General features: G+C 41.7%; 1 protein-coding gene across 4 annotated transcripts; it reads left to right on the forward strand.

The window, feature by feature from the left end:
- The first annotated feature begins 1173 nt into the window (after positions 1-1173).
- On the forward strand, positions 1174-14790 carry sptlc1 (serine palmitoyltransferase, long chain base subunit 1). 4 transcript variants are annotated; one of them, XR_012947847.1, is made up of 15 exons: positions 1174-1268; positions 3609-3716; positions 3827-3921; positions 4567-4660; positions 4771-4843; positions 6998-7130; positions 7435-7564; positions 7708-7797; positions 9162-9269; positions 10069-10164; positions 10793-10889; positions 11174-11228; positions 11907-12265; positions 12996-13395; positions 13895-13925. XR_012947847.1 is itself a non-coding variant. In XM_076079664.1 (15 exons), exons 1-15 carry the CDS (start codon positions 1215-1217, stop codon positions 14196-14198), a joined length of 1419 nt encoding a protein of 472 aa, XP_075935779.1. In that variant the 5' UTR covers positions 1174-1214; the 3' UTR covers positions 14199-14790. The 4 variants fall into 4 exon arrangements, 2 of the variants coding, with proteins under 2 accessions (XP_075935779.1, XP_075935780.1); XM_076079664.1 differs by lacking the exon at positions 11907-12265 and adding an exon at positions 14105-14790 and having other exon boundaries at positions 13278-13395; positions 13895-13968; XR_012947846.1 differs by having other exon boundaries at positions 11907-13395.
- Positions 14791-19827: the final 5037 nt, after the last annotated feature.

The following is a 19827-nucleotide window of genomic DNA, read 5'->3' on the forward strand; positions in this document are numbered from 1 at the left end:
GGAAACACAAGGAATGGAACTTTTAGCTTTTTTTTCTCATTATTTCATTGCAATTCTGTTCCAAGTGTCTTACTGCACCGTTATAATCTATAGACTTGATTTGTGTAGTTTCCCTCATTGCTTGTCAATCAAACCAGGCCATGTAATACAAAGCTAGGTCGTCTCTGCAAGGCTCTCGCTACGACTAGCCAAGCCTATCAAGCCTGCGACATATCTTAGAATACTGTAAGAACTGCTAGATGAGTACTATTTGATATGTTTAATGTAGGATTAAAATGTTGTATTTTACTTCCATGGAGAAGAATTTCAATATACTGTAATATTGAGACTAAATGTCGATGAGAACCTTTTCTTTTTTTGGTAAAATAAAAGTTACCGAAACACTCTAACTTTGTCTGTCTGCTTCAATAATACTGTCTCTGTGGAAACAATGAATCAATAAGGTTACAAGGATTTTATTTGCCATTGTACGACAAGGTTGCACAACAAAATTTAGATTGTAGTCCCAATTTGATACATAGGAAAGAAAACAAACAACTATATTCTATATGGAGGTTGGAGGATGAATTAAAGAATCACACAGCCAGAGGAAAGAAGCTGTTCTGAAGCCTGATGGTTCATCAGCTGATACTTCTGTATCTCTCTACAGATAGCAGCAGGTGAACAGGTTGTGTCTGGGTGGGTTTAGTCGTTTAATATCCTTTGAGCTCTTCTCAGGCTCCTCTTCTCACCAATATCACTGATGCTCAGTAAACCAGTGATGTTCCTGGTGGTTTCGATCACTTGCTGTAGAGACACAATAACATAGCTGATTAACTTAAAATACTACAGCGTAACATTTTCATATCAATTTATTGTGAGATGATGCTGATGAAATAACGATTGATATGGCACCTTTTAAAACAGTTATAAAGTAGTTTACAATAAACTAACAAGAAACCAAAACATAAGATTTGAAATTGTTTAAATAGTGGAGATTTGAAGCATATGACGATTAAACCATCTTTGGATATTCAACCCATAATAACCCACGGTGGCACAGTTCATATCCTGGAAAGTTCCTTATACAGCTTTATCCTAAGTGACACACACTGAACACACTGGTGAGGTCATATGACAGTGGGTTACTCTCTCTTATGAACGGACGCTCAGGTCTACAATTTTCTTGTGAAACCTGAATGCAGCATTGATGACGTAATAGAGAGAAGATAAACATGGCGTCCGGGCAGCAATGGGTGTTGGTGGAAATGGTTCAAGCATTTTACGAGGCAAGTTCTTCTTTCTGCAACTCTGTTGGGTAGACACTGGCGTTCACAAGTACATTCTTCGTATGTTTAGCTACTCGTCGATGATTTAAATTTTGTTCCGAGGCTGTTTATCGCAAACTTCTCCGTCGGGAAGTATCCGCGGCTCGGGGAGGGAGTTGGACAACCTATCAGCCAATCGCGTGTCGTGTTTTAGCTGCTTTCTGTGGTAGCGACCAGTCAGCGCGAGGAGGCGAAGGAACAAGGAAGTTTGCTGTTCCTTGAAAATCGTTAGCTTCTTCTGTAGCTAGCCTTAGAAGTTGCCAATGTTATCGCAACCGATTAACTATAGTGTTAAAGCCAAGATGAATAGTAAAGCTCTGTGTGTAATGCTGCTTTTTACCGCTACGTCTGAGAATTGTGCTGTAGTGTGTAGTGAGCTTGAACATTGGCGAGTTGAAGTGATGTAACGTACTTTTATAAGTGTACAGAAATCCATCCAACGGTGGTTTTGTTCTTAAAAGTCGACACAATTGGTGTTTTTAAGAAAATTTCCTGCTTGGTAGTAACACTATAGCTTTAGCCCATACCACAATGCTTCATGTGTTGAGCTACTGAGGAGAAACTCCTAAACAGAAAATGAACTAGAAAATTAAGTCCTGTGATGACTTTCAGGAATCAGACAAGCTAGCAGGTATCAGAGAAAAACAAGACAAGTTCTATGACATCATAGTTTAAGATCTCCACATTCTATGGAGGAATGTTATAGAATGAGACCAGGCTGGACAACATTCTCTTTATTTCACTGGATGTGTCATCATAGAAGCTGTGAGTTAAGGTTCTCTCAAGCCCAGTCCCAGTGTCCCCCTAAGGCCTTAAACCCTGAACCCTCAGGACTTACTGACATCACCTGTTAAGTGGTGTGAGAGACTGAAACGGTGTAAATACGAATGGGACAGCACTTTACTGCAACATATGACGTTACCATGACAACATTATATCATATCATGTGATGTACCATTTAAAGTATTTATTTAATACTTTTTACTCCATGATCTGAACGTCTTCCAGGCTTGTCAAAACAGCTTTAATAAAATGAAGAGAAATGGTTGATGAATAAATCAGCTGTGTATTATAGTATGAGTTTTTATGTTCCATTTTTAATGTTTCTGTGTAAATGTAATATACAATGTGCCGTCTCCATGCATCCACTGGCAACCCCATGTTTAATGTCACATTGCTATGAATTGTGGGTAATTCCCTCAGACAAAGTCTGCAGAAATGCAGACTATGTAAAGTGTTTATAAAGGGCTCAAAATGTCTGTGAGAGAACCCTCAAACTCTCCACAGCTGACAGTGGGACAGAACTAAACCCTCACGGACTTTGTGGCCCGTGAGTGTGGAGATTGGGCCTAATTGTGATCCTTCTCCTGTGGTGTCCAGTCCACGGGATGTCTCTGACTGGTTGACTCTCTCATGCTAGTGCATTGTGTGAGAAAAGAATGCAAAGAAGTGGAATGGTTACTTTCTATTTCATAAAACAATAAACTGCTAGAAGATCAGATGGCCTTAAAAGACAACTGGTTAAAAAAAGAAACCGTAATAAATCTCTTGGTTTGGTCAACATGATAAGTTATCAGACACACATTACCACAATTCAAATTGGGGAATGGCATTATATTGGTAAACATGAGTTATAAATATTTTTGTCGTCACACACGTGTGAAATTAACATGGGTGAATATTCCCCTCCGGTTCACTTCTATGCGAGCGAAGCGGACGAAAATAAAACATTTGCTTCCGTGGTGAAGCGAAATTTGCATCTTCACATCGCGTGGAGTTAAACTTTAGTGAACTCTGACCCTCAAGCAACAGAAAAGACTGCTGGGTTCCAAATCGCATACTTTTTCTTTTTAGTACATATTACAGCTGCTCTCACACAGTACATACTGTAGCATGCAGTTTACCTTCAGTTGGGACAGACTACTTCCTCATAACATGGCACCTTGAACTTTACTCATATAACTTTGACGCAAAGGATTGTGGGACAGAATAGCCAGAAAAGCATGCTGGCTTGCAAAATGCGACCGGATGTTGGTACACTGCATTTGACACAGTTTTATTGTTTATTGTTTTATTGGGACGTACTAAATAATTTTCTGGCATACTAAATAGTGTGCTAGTATAGGTATTGGAATGCACAGGACGCATGTGGTGGTGGACTCTACTTGGCACCGCCCACATTCAGCAAGAACATCGCCTCGTGTGATTGTACAGTTACAACAATTGACCGGACTTAAACACAGTCCACACACATTCACCAGTCTGACCCCAAAATAATCCTCATGTCCCCGTCTCCCTCAGGCCCCGGCTTATCACCTGATCCTGGAGGGGATCCTCATACTGTGTATCATCAGACTTCTGTTCTCTAAGACCTACAAACTTCACGAGACCTATAAACTGACAGAGAAGGTAAGCTCAGCAGCACAGCACAGAGGAAGACAAACCGTGTGCGTGCGTGCGTGCGTGTGTGTGTGAGAGAGACACACACCAAACCGCTGTCATGTGGTTCCGTGTTGCAGGAGAAGGAGGACCTCATTGAGGAATGGCAGCCGGACCCTCTGGTTCCTCCTGTTTCCAAAGACCATCCCTCCCTCAGTTATGATGTGGTCACAGGGTAAGACACCCAGACACTGCTTTTTAATGTTTTCTGAAGCCAAGGATCCATCCAAGTGTGCTCCACTATTTATTCTAGATGGTTCTCAACACGATTCATATTGACCATTTTAGACCAATATGAAGCCTCACTATATAAATGAAGTCGAACATGAAATCAAAGGCCTTGAAATAGATATAGTACATATTTAATTAATTGTGACACATTTTCTTGTAGCTTTCCACACCTAATAGTATAATACATGTAGAGTGGTGCCCGGACCACCTCTACCTGTGTTAAATAGTACTGTTGTCATCAGGCCAAATGAACCCAACGGGAAAGGGATGCTCCACACACTCGCATAGGTTCAGACATGCTCGGTGTCTGACACTTGCTCTTCTTTCCATCGTTAAACATACCAGTGTCCTGTGTGTTATTTGCCAAATGCATCTAAACAAACTAAATATCAACCAAACCAAAGAATCTGACTGTGACACCAATAAGATAAGACATGTTTCTCACTGTGATGGATTCCCCAGGTTTAGCATGTTTCATGTCTCTGCTCGTTGAAGTAGAGACCTCAGTGAACGTGTTGCTGTGTGCTCTGAAGTCCATACACTGTTGCAGCGTGTTACAGGAAGCTAAACAGACAGTTTTCCATTACAGGCCTCCCAGCCACAAAATCACCATCAATGGAAAAGAGTGCATTAACTTTGCTTCATTTAACTTCCTGGGTCTCCTGGACAATGAGCGGGTTAAGGTCAGTAGTCATTATTTCAGCCGTCACTACCTGTATCTCGACATGCTGCCAGTGAGCATCTGTGTTTTAATGGAGTTTCCAATCCATTCGTTTTTTTCTCCTTAATACAGCAAAAAGCTTTGGCATCACTGAAGAAATATGGTGTGGGCACATGTGGTCCCAGGGGCTTCTATGGAACTTTTGGTGAGTGGAAACGTCTTTTCATCTTCTATTGTCAATCCACTATCCACTAATTCAATCGTCTGTAGAGTAAACACAGAGGCTGTTCACAGTATGTCTCCAAAGGTTTGCTCAAATGTGGATATTCTGCAAAGGGGTGAGCCTGAGTAGCCACCAAGGCTGACAGTGATAGGCTGAGACCTCGCTCGGTCAAGAAAACAGATTCCCAAAGATACTGTTCATAAAACTTGTTTTTAGTGCTAGTGGCTCCACAGTCTGGTACGCTCTCTGCCTCAGCTTTTCCTTTTTTTCTCTTCGTATATACAGACTTCCAATTTGAATCAATCAAGATAGACAAAAGTCCACCTTAAAAACTATTGTTACTGTCAGGTATTAGAGTCATCAATTGCATCTTTATTTTGACCTTTTTCTGGTGCTGTGAGATTGATATCCACCCACCACCACAAATAACCCTCACACCGATACCACAGTGATTCCATTCCAGCTTCCAGCTGTCCCATTATTGAGGGTGAACGCTGAGCTAAACATGTGGGTAGGTGTCTGACAGCATTATAGAATGAACCCTACAGAGAAATAGTCTCTTTCTTTACTTTTCACTTCATCCAGACTTTTTGTCATTGAGTGTCTCACTCAAGGAGAAGTCTCGTTCTGAAATCTCGCGTCACATCCACATTGTTGAAATCAGCTGAATATTCCACCATGACATTGAAGATCTTTTAGATAACACTAAGCTACGCTTTCTGTCCTCCCCAACACAACAAACTGTGACAACAGCGGCACTCCTCTCTGTCTAACTCTCACTCACGTTGTCATCGATGTTTTCAGACAACAAGACACCGACATAGAAAACAAACAGAAAAAGAAAGATAAAGAAACGCACTTTTATCCTCTGTAGGGTTCTCTCCGTAACTTTGTCAGACACTTAGAATAACAATCAGAGCCGGTCAGTGGTAAAAATAAAACCTTTTAGTGGACGTACATTGATGTTGTGCTATTGCCCCGAAGGATTACATTGCAGCTTGTTCGCCAGCTGCCATCTACAGCGTTCTCCCTCGATTTTTAAAAAGTGTTTAGTCACTGAGACACAAATCTAGGGAAAAATGGAGCCATCATGAGAGCAACTACATCTGAAAGATATCCTTCAGAGTTTTCTTGCAAATAAACACAGTTGACTGTAAGCTAAGCCCCGCCCCCCACTGCTACGCCATCGAGCAGTCAGAGCTACCATGAAGCCCACACTGTCACTAACTGCACTCCTTAAATATAATTCTAAAAAATAACGATAGAAGCTAAAGCTACAGATCAGTGTAAAAGTGAACCACCACATCACCTGGAGACAGAAGACAATAAAATGAAGGAACAACAGTGTTCCTGTAAAGACGGCTAGATCTTTATTCACTGTCACAATCATTTAAAGGGAAAGCAGCATGTGTATACTTTCAGTATACCTTCAATAGCTAGCATAGCATTGAAGTGCTAATGCTAGTTAATGATGTACTAACGTTCTCTGCTAACCATAGCTCCACGTTTTACACGTAGAAACGTGCATCTCCTTCCAACCTCTCCGGGTAACAAGTATCACTATTACACAACGTTTAACCATGACGAGCTCCAAATCCAAAGACCAGTATGAAAATGAAGAACATCTGAAGCTATTGATGAAAGTCTATGGAGCAGAGCCGGATAGTTGTCTGATCCTGGTCAGAGCTGACTGATGCTACGCTATGATTGGCCAGTCTGCTTTCAAGGGGCGGGGACACCAAAATGTCTCGAATGCAGTTCCTTCCTCCATAAAACATTTGCAAAGTCACTTAAGAGACCTGGATTGTCTACATCCATGTTTACCAGATAACAGTCTTTGCCTTCCCTGCATTTGTTGGCAGAAGTGTATATGTCATCACCAATGTGCTCGTGCATAAAATTGAAACAAAACAGAGGTTTGCTTCTAAACCAATGGCCCCATAGCGCTGTAGGGCACTTCCACAGTGGTTATTAAGCCATAATAGTCATATTTAAAATGTCTTTTATTGTCACACAAAGTCTTTCCTCATTGAACCATATTAGTTTATTCCCTGCAAGCCTAAATATGTTCTATCATAGTAAATAGAAATTCCCAGTGAACTCTGGTGTAACTAGTTTCTTGTTTCTGTTCCCCAGATGTTCACCTGGAGCTGGAGAGTCGTCTGGCCAAATTCATGAAAACAGAAGAAGCCATCATCTATTCTTACGGCTTTGCGACCATCGCCAGTGCGATCCCTGCCTACTCCAAGAGGGGGGACATCATCTTTGTGTGAGTACTGTCTCTGCTAACGTGTGTAGAGCATTATTAAACCAGGATTCACTGATCGGACTTCAGACTCAGAAACAAATCACATTTTACTTTGTTGTAGGGAGCCTGAGAATTACGGCTCCACTGTAATTGTTGTGCATATGACAAATAAAGACTGTAACTACAATTACTGTCAGCACTGTTAGTTCCTTAAAGGTTCGGCACAGGAAAACCACTTCTACCATCTCAAGCCTGCATATGTTTATATGTCAGCGTGGCTTGTTGTGTTTTTAGTTTTGTGTTGTGTCTTTCTCCGTGTGTTCAGGGACGAGGCGGCCTGCTTCTCCATCCAGAAGGGTCTTCAAGCTTCCCGCAGCTTCGTCAAATACTTCAAACACAACGACATGGAGGATCTGGAGAGGATGCTCAAGGAGCAGGAGCTGGAGGACCAGAAGGTTAGTTCAGGGGTTTTATTTGGGGGGGGTCACAATGTCCCTTGTGTTTTCGCAGTATTTTTATAATGCTGTTTCCACTCTGTATTCATGCCTTACTGTCTTGTGTCAAAGTCTCAAACTAACATAGTTTGTTTCTGTGGCAGAATCCTCGTAAAGCCCGAGTGACCCGAAAGTTTATTCTTGTGGAGGGTCTGTACATCAACACTGCAGACATCTGTCCTCTGCCTGAACTGGTAAATAGAAAGACTGCTTATCATCCTCCACAATAAAACTAATCTCATGGATTCATAAGCTGTGCAGAGGTGCTGTCAGGGGGAGCAATGATTCAGTGATTATCAAGAGGCACATGCACAACCATATAATGTCCCCTTAGAGCATATCAAAGTGAGGAGGACACAGTGCGAGTTGAAACCGGGGGCCGTTTTCTTTTTGTATTTATTACTTTGATATGCTGTCATGAATAAGGAAGGTGTTTTAACTCTGTGCGAGTGCACTGAAGTAAGCCCTCGGGCCTCTCTTTTTCTGTCGTAAATCTATCTGTTAGGAACATAATTAGTGTAAAAACGCCATAACCAGACAAAGAAAAAGGTAGACAATACACAAGTGTAGCTCAAAATGTTTTAAGATGCCATAAATATATAATAAATAAGGTCTGAACATTTAAGCAGGGGTCGGACTCTTTGGAGAATCCAGCAAGATTATGCTAGATGTTAAAAATGATCCAACTGATAAGTAGAGATGTACCTATCGATCGGCTGCTGATGGAAACCAGATGTTTTTGAGCTGATCGGCCATGACAGATGATCAGTTTCATATTCCTGATTTTTTTGGCAGTCACGTTTACACATGTGGGAGACGTTACATGATAGTTTTACCTCAGCACACGGCGGCACATACGGTTACGTCACATCCACAGAGACATACATACAACATGTTGGTGAGTGAAGTAAGTCCAAAATAAGCCTTGGAGGAACAGCCTTAAAAACAACTTGATCAGGCACTTATCAAAGTTTAACTCATTCCCATGCATACTGCTCAGAGTAATAGCAGTGACCGGCTCGTCTGCAGACAGCACAGAGCTACACAGCTAACGTTAACGGAGGCTAAATTAACTTGCATGATGCATTCAATCTCTTCTCAGTGATGTGTTCAAATGTGATCAAGTAAAATGTCGTTTTATAATGAACGCTAAAAAACAAACATGGCTATTATGAGCACTCACAGCTGCCAAGCTAGCAGCTTGGGAAAGACTCTCAATGAATGCCCGGCCAGAGTGTGTGTAGAGAGACAGACAGACAGACAGGCAAGGACAGGTTGGGAGACAGGCAGGTTAGGTAGAAGGACAAACAGGTAGGGAGACAAGCAGGTAAGGAGACAGTATGTGTCAGCCTGACAGAGGTCTAAAAGTCACCCTTTCAACAGTGAGCGTTCAAGACAAAAGATAAACAACACAAACTACAGATCCCAGAGTGTGGATGCCTGTACTGCTGCTGCATTACTCTAAACATGGAATATGTATCTAATATGGCGTGATCACTGTTGTATTCCTACATGCCTCTGCTCTATTGCTCATCGGTTGTGTTGTGGAAACCTCCAGGTGAAGCTGAAGTACAAGTACAAGGTGCGGATCTTTCTGGAGGAGAGCATGTCTTTTGGAGTGTTGGGAGAACACGGCCGAGGAGTCACCGAGCACTTTGGGGTAGATGTGAGTACACTCAGCTGTACACAGAGACATGCTGTGTGGCAGTAAAAGGCTTGTTGGTTTTTTTTTTTTATTTCTAACTTTGTGTTTTTTTGATGCTATAGTTGTCACACCTACAGCTACCTGCCCTCCTCTGGTGTGCTGATCAAATTCATTGTTCCACATTCCATTAAGGATGTATTGTAAGAATTATATTACTATAAATAATGGATTTAATTGAATAAACTTTTCAAATAAACAAAAAGGAGAGCACTAATGTGACGTTGGGATCCAGAGGGTTCAACGTTTAGTGCTCTTTTTTTCAGTTGGTCGGACAAGTGGGTCAGTAATCTGCTGAAGTAGATTTTTACTTTCCCCTTTCCAAGTTGTTTGATTTGTTAGTCATCAAATACAAACAAAGACTAAAGTTAATTGTTATGTTTTATCCATCTTGCTCTCAAACTGGCAGCAAACTGCCCACATCTTCTCCAACGCCACCAAACTAAACTCGTACACATTATTGCACATATGAGGTAGGAAATATGACGTGCACATACATACATTGCTTTTGCACATGAATGAATGAATAAATGTATAAAAATGATAAATCCTTGTCTACTTTCACATCTAAATATAAAGTGTTTAATAATAATTTTTTACCACTTGCCTTGGGTGAGTTGCTACATTTACTAGCCCGGCATTTTACGTCATTGTTTCGCCCCGGTCTCTGAAATCTAAAAACATGTTGGGCCTATTTGTCTCCATTTTGTACATGTGCCTCCTGCGTGTAATGATACCATGCTACTATTTCCTTACCATGCAGATCGATGACATTGACCTGATCAGCGCCAACTTGGAGAACGCCGTGGCCTCCATTGGAGGCTTCTGCTGTGGACGCTCCTTTGTCATCGACCACCAGGTAAAATCCAACCAGCTTCTATCCATTCTAGTTGAATAAATGACGAGCTGCCACTTTGTCAGTTTTTGCAGTTTAGTCTCGTGGCTTGTCCCCAGCTGGTATTCTAAAACAGTGCATGGACTGCACATCTGTAATCATACAATAGGGGTTACGCGTTTCGTATTTTCCCTGGATGGCGTCTACATTTCTGGTCTGTTACTTTTTAATATAGTCCACTGTTAAACCAGTCCTATTGAGGGAGTTCTCTGAGGCCTGTTAAGATGTATCCCAAAATAGATGTTTAATGAGGTGTGAACAGTTTCCTGCAGACAACAACTCCACTTGTAAAGTCAGAGCTATGCAGGAATGTCCAGACCTCTCTCCGGTCCAGAAAAGCTGTTCACTGACAGTGAAACCTCTTCACAGGGTTTTTAATGGGTGCTGTCAAAAGTGCTTCTACCAAATATTAACTGCAACGTGGTGAAATGAAACGCAGTCAGTTATTTCCTATTTACTACTTTGACTTAAGGTTAATTTGTAGGTATTGTTTTTTACTAGGATATTACAATATTTGGTTTCAGTGTCTGAATCCCAATCCTAATGACTGAATGTGGTTCAGTAAAAAGTCTCTCTCTCTTGTGTTGTGCAGCGTCTGTCGGGCCAGGGCTACTGCTTCTCTGCCTCCCTGCCTCCCATGCTGGCTGCTGCTGCCATCGAGGCCCTCAACATCATGGAGGAGGATCCAGGTACAGGCTCCGCCTTCAACTGCTTTCTCCTCTCTCCACCTTTTCCTCTTGTGTGCACTTGGTATCTATTTCTCTACTGATGTTACTGTGAAGCCCTTTGTGTTTTAAATAAAGGTGCCATATAAATACAGTTTTACTTACTTACATTTATTTACCTAGAGCAGTTTGTATTTTAATCGAGCCGTTATAAGAGAGAGGGCTTTCTATTTCCATCTCCCGCTGATTAGAAGTACATTTTAAATCAGTTCTGTCCACTCATCCGTCTGTCTTCATCTGTTTTGCAGACATTTTCACCGTCCTGAGGGAAAAGTGCCAACATGTTTACAAGGCTTTACAGGGGTGAGTTAAGACTTCTATTTTTGTGTAAATTACCTAAACGTTCAATTTGAGCTCCTGCTGTTAAAACTGAGTAGGAATGCACCGGTACCAACAGTGGTATCAGATATTGGTCCGTTCGGGTATCGGGGACAATAGAGCGATCTAGTATTGGACACCATTATTGTAATAACTACCAATTCTGTACATTTAAAAACTCAGACTTAAGGGGGTATTTACTGAAATTGCGTGGCCCTTCTGTAGCTGCTAAAACGTCCTATTTACTTAAAAAACACAGAGAAATGTGGCACCACTGAATATTGTGTGTTTGGTCTCATGCAATATGTATTTTAAGGCGTTCCTGTCCAGAGGTGCAAAATATGGGAGGAGGGAATGAAAAAGTGCCAGTGCACCTACAAATGTAACATCTTTTTAAATGTAGGTGCAAAATATTGAAATAACTTTGAATGGAATGAAACGGATGCTGTAGGAAGTGACTTTACAGCAGCCTTCTGTTCCACACATCAGCAGCAGACTGTTGCTCTTGTTCCCCTCAGTGGCCTCCTAGTCCTTTTTCCTGACTGTTAGCGGCTCACAGCAGCTCCAGTGTGTTATGGTTGAAGCACACTGTGATACTTCAACAGGCCTGTTCATTACTTGTGTCTGATGTCATTAGGCCTCAGAATATTTCCTCACACACAGGCTGCTGTGGGATGAATACATGCTCCCAGTTCAAAAAGAGCTTTCTCCTCAATCAATAGACCAGGTTCAGCATTCCATCATCATCACTCAAACGAACTGAAGCCGCCGCTCTCTGAGCCAAAGCTCATTTGGGTTTAAGGACAACGGTTCAGGAGAAGGAACATACCCATGAGGAGCACCTGTACCAACAATCAGTCCGACCTAGTTCCACTGATGCAGACTCTCTGTGGTCGGTTACAAAGAACATCTTTTATCCACACATCGCTATCAACCACAAGATCAATGAGTCTTTACCAATGGACACGTGTCTTCATCGAGATAGAAGCTGCACAGGAATCTACAAATGGAACTCAGAAGGCGTATCCTTTTGGAAGCAGAAGATGTGTAATAATGACATGAAACATCATCAGTGCCTCTACTTATTGTTCTTACACGATTTAATGTGGGAGGAAATAGAATCTGGGATTTCATGATGGGGCAGGTTTCAGTACACACCACAAAATCCCCACAACACCACAGCTCTCTATGGAGCTGTTTTCTGTAATGACACATGTGACCGGGACTGCATCAGTTAACGCCTTCTTCTCAGACTGCCGTCTCGTTCTGTTGAAGATGCAGACTCTATGTAACAAAACGTGTGTGCAGTCTAAATAAAATGTACTCTTTGAAATATAGTCGCGCAGCCCTGAGGTGGTGTGGTGGCTAGCACTGTCGCCTCACTGCATGTAGGGTTCGATTCCCGGGCTAGACGGCCCTGCTGTGTGGAGTTTGCATGTTCTCTCCAGGTTCTCTGGCTTCCTCCTACAATCCAAAGACAGTTCAGGTTAAGTGATCCCTCTAAATTTCCTGTAGGTGTGAATGTGAGCATGTCTGTCTCCATGTGTCAGCCCTGTGATAGTCTGGAGACCCGTCCAGGTGAACCCTGCCTTCGCCCAATGTCAGCTGGCATCAGCTCCAGGCTGCATTTCGTGTCCCGTGTGAAACTAAAATCAATGTCAACTTATTGTAACTGACTTTTGTAACTTAAATACCTTGGCGTACTTATTTTTAAGCCAAACCATGATGTTTTTCCTAAACCTAAGCAAGTAGATTGTGACGACAATCCATGAGGAACTACTTTTCTCTCTGAACTTAATCGAGAAAACAGTTTAGTTGTATAGGAACTTACCTTTGAAGAAGACAGGGTTGCATAGAGCCTTATCTGGAGCTGGAGGGTTGGTTAATACTCGGAGTTAGCAGTGACAAGGACACATATTAATTCACAATGAAATGGTCTTCAAAGCTTCAGTGTTGCTGAATAGATGCGTGTTATAGTCTATTATAACAGCGTTACATTATGTCATGATTTGTGTTTTTCCTGATGTGTGACAGAATTCCAGGTCTGAAGTTAGTTGGAGTGCAGTTTGCCCCGGCTCTTCACTTACAGCTGGAGAGAAGTTCTGGCTCTAGAGACTCTGACATGCAGCTGCTCTGCACCATCGTAGACTATGTAAGTCCACTTTTGTTTAATTCAATTCATTTTGTATAGCCCAAAATCACAAATTAGCCTCAGAGGGCTTTACAATCTGTACACATACAACATCCTCTGTCCCAGGACCCTCACATCAGTACAGGAAAAACTCCCCCAAAAAACCCTTAACGTCTTCAGAATTTAAAGACCCCACAGGAAACACCCCAAATGGCTGGGTAAAGGAATGTCTAATCCCCCCCCCCCCCGCTGGTCATAAAAATTTCAGCTTTGTCACATTTTTTTCTGCCATTAATGTTCCGAGTGAACACACAGACAACAACATCATTTTGTGCTGCAGCTTTGAATCTGAACTAGTGTTATGCTCAGAACTACAGATTTGCTAAATGTTTTTTGGACCATACTTCAAAGTTCTCCCACAACCAGCTGTCGTTCAAACAGTGACGTGTAATTTAGAGTTAAATGACAAGACATTATTATTTAGTGGCTCATAGTTGTTTCCATATTGTTTTTACATCAGTGTCTGGAGAGACGCGTAGCTCTGACTCTGGCTCGCTACCTGGAGAAAGAGGAGCGTTTCCTCCCCTCACCCAGGTAAGAGTCTCCACTTTACTGTGCAGTTGACACAGCCTATTATAATGTCTGATTGGGTATGGATACGAGTGTTGAAATGTTGAAGTGGATCCGTGAGCCTGGACACTGTCTGACTGCTCCACCTGTGTGTCCTCAGCATCAGAGTGGTGGTCACCATCGAGCAGACAGAGGAGGACGTCCAGAAGGCCGTGTCTTGTATCCAGGAGGCGGCTTCAGCTGTCCTCAAATGACCACGTAGTGTTCTGAAACGTTAAGCAGCCGTCACTGGAGCTCTGGCAGGGGTCCACTCAGTGGACCGGTAGGACATCACTGTGAGGAGGACACTCCCGACCACAGACTGTGAGCCCTGTACACTGAACGCATCCCCACGAGGATCTCCACCGTTAAACACACCTTATACCTTCTAGCCTCACTTCTGTTTGCCTCTCTCCGTGTTCTCATTCTTCATTTGTCATAACGTGTTGTATATTGTTATGAATGTAAGAGTGGGCCTTCAGCAGGATGATTTGCAGTTGACATCCCGCTGTGAAAGAAAACCAACTGCAGTGAGAGTTCGACTTGATCTGGACGGCCCAAATGACTTGTTGCTTTTCCTGTACTGACCAAAGAGGACACATTTATCTTATTGTTTTATTTTTTGCTTGCAGTCGACTAGTACATGAACTGTACACAGGGGTTGTGATTTTATATGCCGCTGGTTGTTGTACCACAAGTAGACACTGAGTTTTAAACCTCTTCTTTTCTTTTTTGTCTTTTGTTAGAGGTCATTGCATTCTGACAACTTCACTTTTATGAAATGTAAATATATATGATTTAACTTGAGTTCTGGTGTATGGTGGTGTTTTGTGTGTGGATGTGGAATAACCATGCATTCGTTTTGGATCAAAACAGTTTGACAAGTTCTTCCACAACATGACCTGAGTATAGAGTTCAAACGGATACAAATAGAGCAGGAATATTCTGGGTTGCCTATTTGTTGGAATGCTGATTCAGCATTCCAACTGTTCTTCGAATCTTTATTCTTCCAACAATTTTTTCCGTACCTTTTTTCCTTCCACATTTTTTAAGCTACAGAAACCGGTCGAATATCAAAATGTTCAGCTCTTTTAGGACATGCCGGCTGTGACTTTTCATGTTTCTAACCTTTAAACTTTTTGAATTATTAAGCTTTTTGCAATTTTCTTTTGAATGGGATGTCTATGGAGAAAATTTTCAAATCCTCCTAAACTTCTTCAACTTTCAAATCCTTATTCTTCCTCATACCTTCAGCTACATACACCATTTCAACTTTAAAATGTTGCGAAACTTTTTGAACTGTCTCATTTTAACTTTTATGATTTTTTTAAGTCCTTTTATGACTTTATAATGGGTGTGTATTGCGCAGCTCAGACTGCGTGATGTCATTGCTAGAATGAAGAGGAGCTTCAGAATCTTGTGAAAAAAACATTTCTATATTGCCACGGATTCCACAATTTTCACCTTGCATGTATAATTTTTGGTAGAAATGTAGCTAATCGTGTCCTTGTCGTAGACAAATGACTGTGGAATCCAACAGATTTACACATTTGGCACAACAGCCTCTAATTGAGAGGAAAACCAACTATCTAATGAGACCAATGTTAATTCTTACTTTAAAAAAATCTTGCACAGACAATCGTACAACATTACTCACTCAGTCCATCTAACTGTCTGTCTGTCTCTCTCCCCATCACTCGCTCAGTCCATCTAACTGTCTGTCTGTCGCCTCTCCCCCACCCTTTCAAAATAAAAGCGCCATGGATTATTTAACCTGTGGAGCTCACAAAAGACAGAAGAAATAAGGAATGGTCGAACTTTTGCTAGTATTAGTCCCAAACAAAAATTCCTACATTAAACACAATGCAACCTAAAGTATCTTTTCATTAACCCCTCCTTGTCTGATGAAACTGTGTTGATGCCATACACTAATTCCACTCAGGTTTTCAGCATGGTGTGTTCACACTGGAAAAGTGACAGACTGAAGTATACCCAAACTAAAAAAAGTGTGCATACTACTTTTTGTCTGTTGTTGATGCACACAATTCTCCCACAATGCAATTCACCGGGCAAATGGAAAAGAGGATGGAACAAAATAGTTTTGCTGTGGTGAAAGTGCTCCAGAAAGATCACAGCAATTAAGTGTAGTTGTATATTTGTAGGCTTAAAGCCTAAGCTGAGGACATCATCCAGAGCCACAGAAGACATTGTATTATGAGTAGTACTCCTCATGGGTACTGATCTTAACGTGTAATATCGGTGGAGTTCCGCTTCAAGTAAAAGTACACATATTATCACTAAGATTAAGTATCAAAGTAAACATATTCATTATGCAGCAGAAAGGTTATATCGTCACATATTTGATCATTATTACTGGTGCATTAAAGTGTAAACAGTATTGCACGTTGGGGCATTTGAAGTATTTAACATATGTAACAATATATCTATAACAACATGCATTTTATGAGCTGCAGAGTAACTAGTGGCTGTGTATTTGTACTCGCCACTAGATGTCCCTAAATCCTACACACTGCTTCTTTAAGTAAAATAACTATTACCGCACTGAAAATACTCCAGTACAAGTCCTGCATTCAAAGTTTTTAGTGAAGTAAAAGCATGGACGTATCAGCAAAAAGCACTTGAAGTAAAAGTATTCGTTGTGCAGTGAAATATTCCCTGTCAGTGTTTTATTAATATATATGATGTTTATGAATTTGTATGTTTTATTTTACTGCTCGAGAAGTTTTTAGCTCCTTTATTTACTGTTGGCTAGTTTAATCTACAGAAATGCATCATATTCTATAAGATCATATGTTTGTAGCGTATATGTCCTGTGAGAACCACCTTTCTCTAAAAATAACAAACTGCCTGCTTTTTCCAGCTGATCCAAGAGGCTTTTTAAAAAGTTTATTTATTTGAAGAAGTAGAAGAATGTATTCAACACATAAAAGAACACTTCATCCTTCAGTTTATCACAAACATTCAACATCAACACATCTGGAGATACATGGTTTTCACTGGACAGGAAGGGGATGAATACTGTAGAAGAATAAAGCTGTCAGATAAATGCAGTGGAGTTTGAGCGGCACACTACAGATGAATGAGACAGATATCACAATGAAACTTCAACAGTGGATTACTAACATCAACCCAGTTACTTTTATAATAACATCTTTTCTGAAATTAAGCATTTTCTTATATGTGCTAATTTGCAGAAATCTGAACATTGTATGAAGCCAGGTTCAAAATCAATTTTTTACGTGTTAATATTTTTCATTTTGTTGAAGTATTGGAGTCAAAAGTTTTTACAGAACTTTGGATATCTCTTTGTTTCACCCATATGTCAGAAAATACTGCCAACAGCTGTACACTATCTGTTTTTACCACATTTCAAGGAATAAAATATATTTAAATCAGGCTATGATGATATATGAACAAACCCCTCTGTAAAAACCTTCAGAATGAAAGTGTAGAGTTTGGTGAATGTAAGAGCAGCTGTGGAGATTTCTGGCTCAGTCTGAGAAAAAAACTAATTTAGAGAAAACGACCTTTAAAGATATGTTTTGTTAAATTACATATTTTGTTTAAATATGCAAATTATCTAATGGTAACTTTTAGAAAATGTAGGTGAAATACACAGAAGCAAATAGACAAAGTAGTAAAATAAACGCACATGTGTATTTGGGATTTGTTTTAATCTTAAAGAAGACACATTATGGAAGCAAAATATTGTACCATAATTGATCAGAGCATTGACAACCAGCCTGACCTTCAGTCTGAAGTCTCAGTAATGAGTTATGTGGAGGTTCAGTCTCGATCTTGGACTAACTTTGAGTTCTACACAGAGTTGTGCAGCGATCTGGCTGCTCAGCTACCATCCTGTCTCTAGATGGGGCCCTGTACGCAAACGTGTCCGTGCGCGTGTAAGTGCGCGCGTGCGTCCGCTCCAGTTTTCCCCAAGCTCGCCTCGTTTCAGTGCCGGGGGGACAGAGGCTACTTTAGAGACCAACAGCTTGGAGGGACCCGCGCGGCCCTCGACGTGTTCTGCGACACACACACGCACACACACAGGGGGGGTGGGGGGGGGGATGAACGCGTTTTGGTTCTCCTCTCTGAACACGCATCTCCGCCGCGACCTGGACGGTGCGCGTTCTCTCCGGGCCCGGGTGCTGACTGCAAAAAAACAAGAAGAAGGAAAAAGGTTCCAGCAGAAGTAGAAGAAGAAGGATGCAACTATCTTTCCGTCTCCTTTGTGGGAGAGAATCTGGCGCTATGGCCCCCTCCCTGAGGAGTTTGATCTGGATGCTTTTCTTGTTTCCAAACCTGAGATGTGAAGGTAAGCGAGCTCCTTAAAGACAGAATGAAATACAACATGCTGTCCACTTCAACCCGCAGGACAGCTAGATGTGGTGAACTTACTTCACTTTTGTTTTGCATCACTTTCAGTTGTGAAAAGTGGAACAGAGTTGTGTTATTCTCGTGTTTTCTGTGTGCAGAGAGGATGTTGCACTCTTCTTGTAGTTTGAGTAAAACGCTCTCCGGGTGGTCTGAGACACTCCGGCCTGTTTGCTGGACATTTACGTCCCGTTGGCAGAAAAAAGACTCTTTTCGCGCCTCACAACAGCGTTCTAGCACCTCCACACACGGTGCTGACCGGAGGCCCCCTTAATGAAGTTTCGATAACTTTCTGAGCGCTTATTGAAGAACAGTGGGCATTATAGTTTATTGTCTCGGTCGCCCTCCTAAAAGCATTTGCTCGCGCACATTTCGCAATAACGTTGCTGATGTGTATGGTAGTTTTCAGGTGTGAGGGGGGGGTTATGTGATCACTTAAAGGCTCTTTGTCCTCCTTCAGCTTGTTGACATGTGTCCGACTTCATAGAGAGAAGATTCTCAAAGGACCACTGTGTCGTTGTCATGTTAATTAACGCATAGCTCGCGGGGGGGGATCTCGCGTCTTTGTTAGTCATGCTAATTCATTTGGGGGAGGGGGGCTCGTAGAGATCTCCTGTTTTCAGCTCTGGCTTTGAGGATTTACCATTTGGTACGGAGTGAAAGGGGGGGCAGCGCTAAATGATTAGCACCTTTGCCCCCCCCCCCCCCCCCCCCCCTCTCCTTTCCCCTTATTGGCTCTGCAAGCAGCATTTCACGATGTTATTCTGACCTCAGTGAGGACTGAAGTAGCAGCGCTGCAGGGCTCTGTTGAACACAATTCTAATATGGTAACTTATTTCATATTCATACACCAGTAAATGTGTCCGTCATTGTTCACGAACATACCTTTCACATAGAAAATACTATAAGAAGTTTTCACGTGTGCCTTTGTGAAAACTTCCCATGTGAAATAGTCTTCCACATGTAATAAACACATCACATGTTCAAAGTGTTCCACTGTTATCCATCACAAACTCAAACAACGAGAACTCATTGGGTGGGTTTTTAACTGCAATCTGGCCCTTTTGAATGATCTCCCTCCTGGCTTGGGTTTGGTGTTTTAAACGTGGGTTTCCTGTCTTTAGGGCAGCCATTGGCTTCCATTCATTGCACTATACAAATCAAAATGTAAACATCCTGGAGTGAGGCCATCCACAGCAGCAACATCTTGTCTGCTTTTGTTGTTTCAAGTGTTTGCAAGTGAGTTTTCATAGTGCACTGAAGTGAATGCAAACTAATGGCTGCCTGAAAGGTATAGGAATACACTCAAAACCGTGATGGCTGTGACAGACCAAGATGATGTCATCGACATCCACGTACGTCTGATCTGCGACTGCACGAGTGGAAACAACTAGTAAACAGTCTTCCAATACGAAGAAGAACTGCCCACCAGTTTTACAGCACTGTGAA

Source organism: Anarhichas minor, unplaced genomic scaffold, assembly GCF_050575085.1.
Source record: "Anarhichas minor isolate MPS153535 unplaced genomic scaffold, ASM5057508v1 ptg000073l, whole genome shotgun sequence".
NCBI classification, from domain to species: domain Eukaryota; kingdom Metazoa; phylum Chordata; class Actinopteri; order Perciformes; family Anarhichadidae; genus Anarhichas; species Anarhichas minor.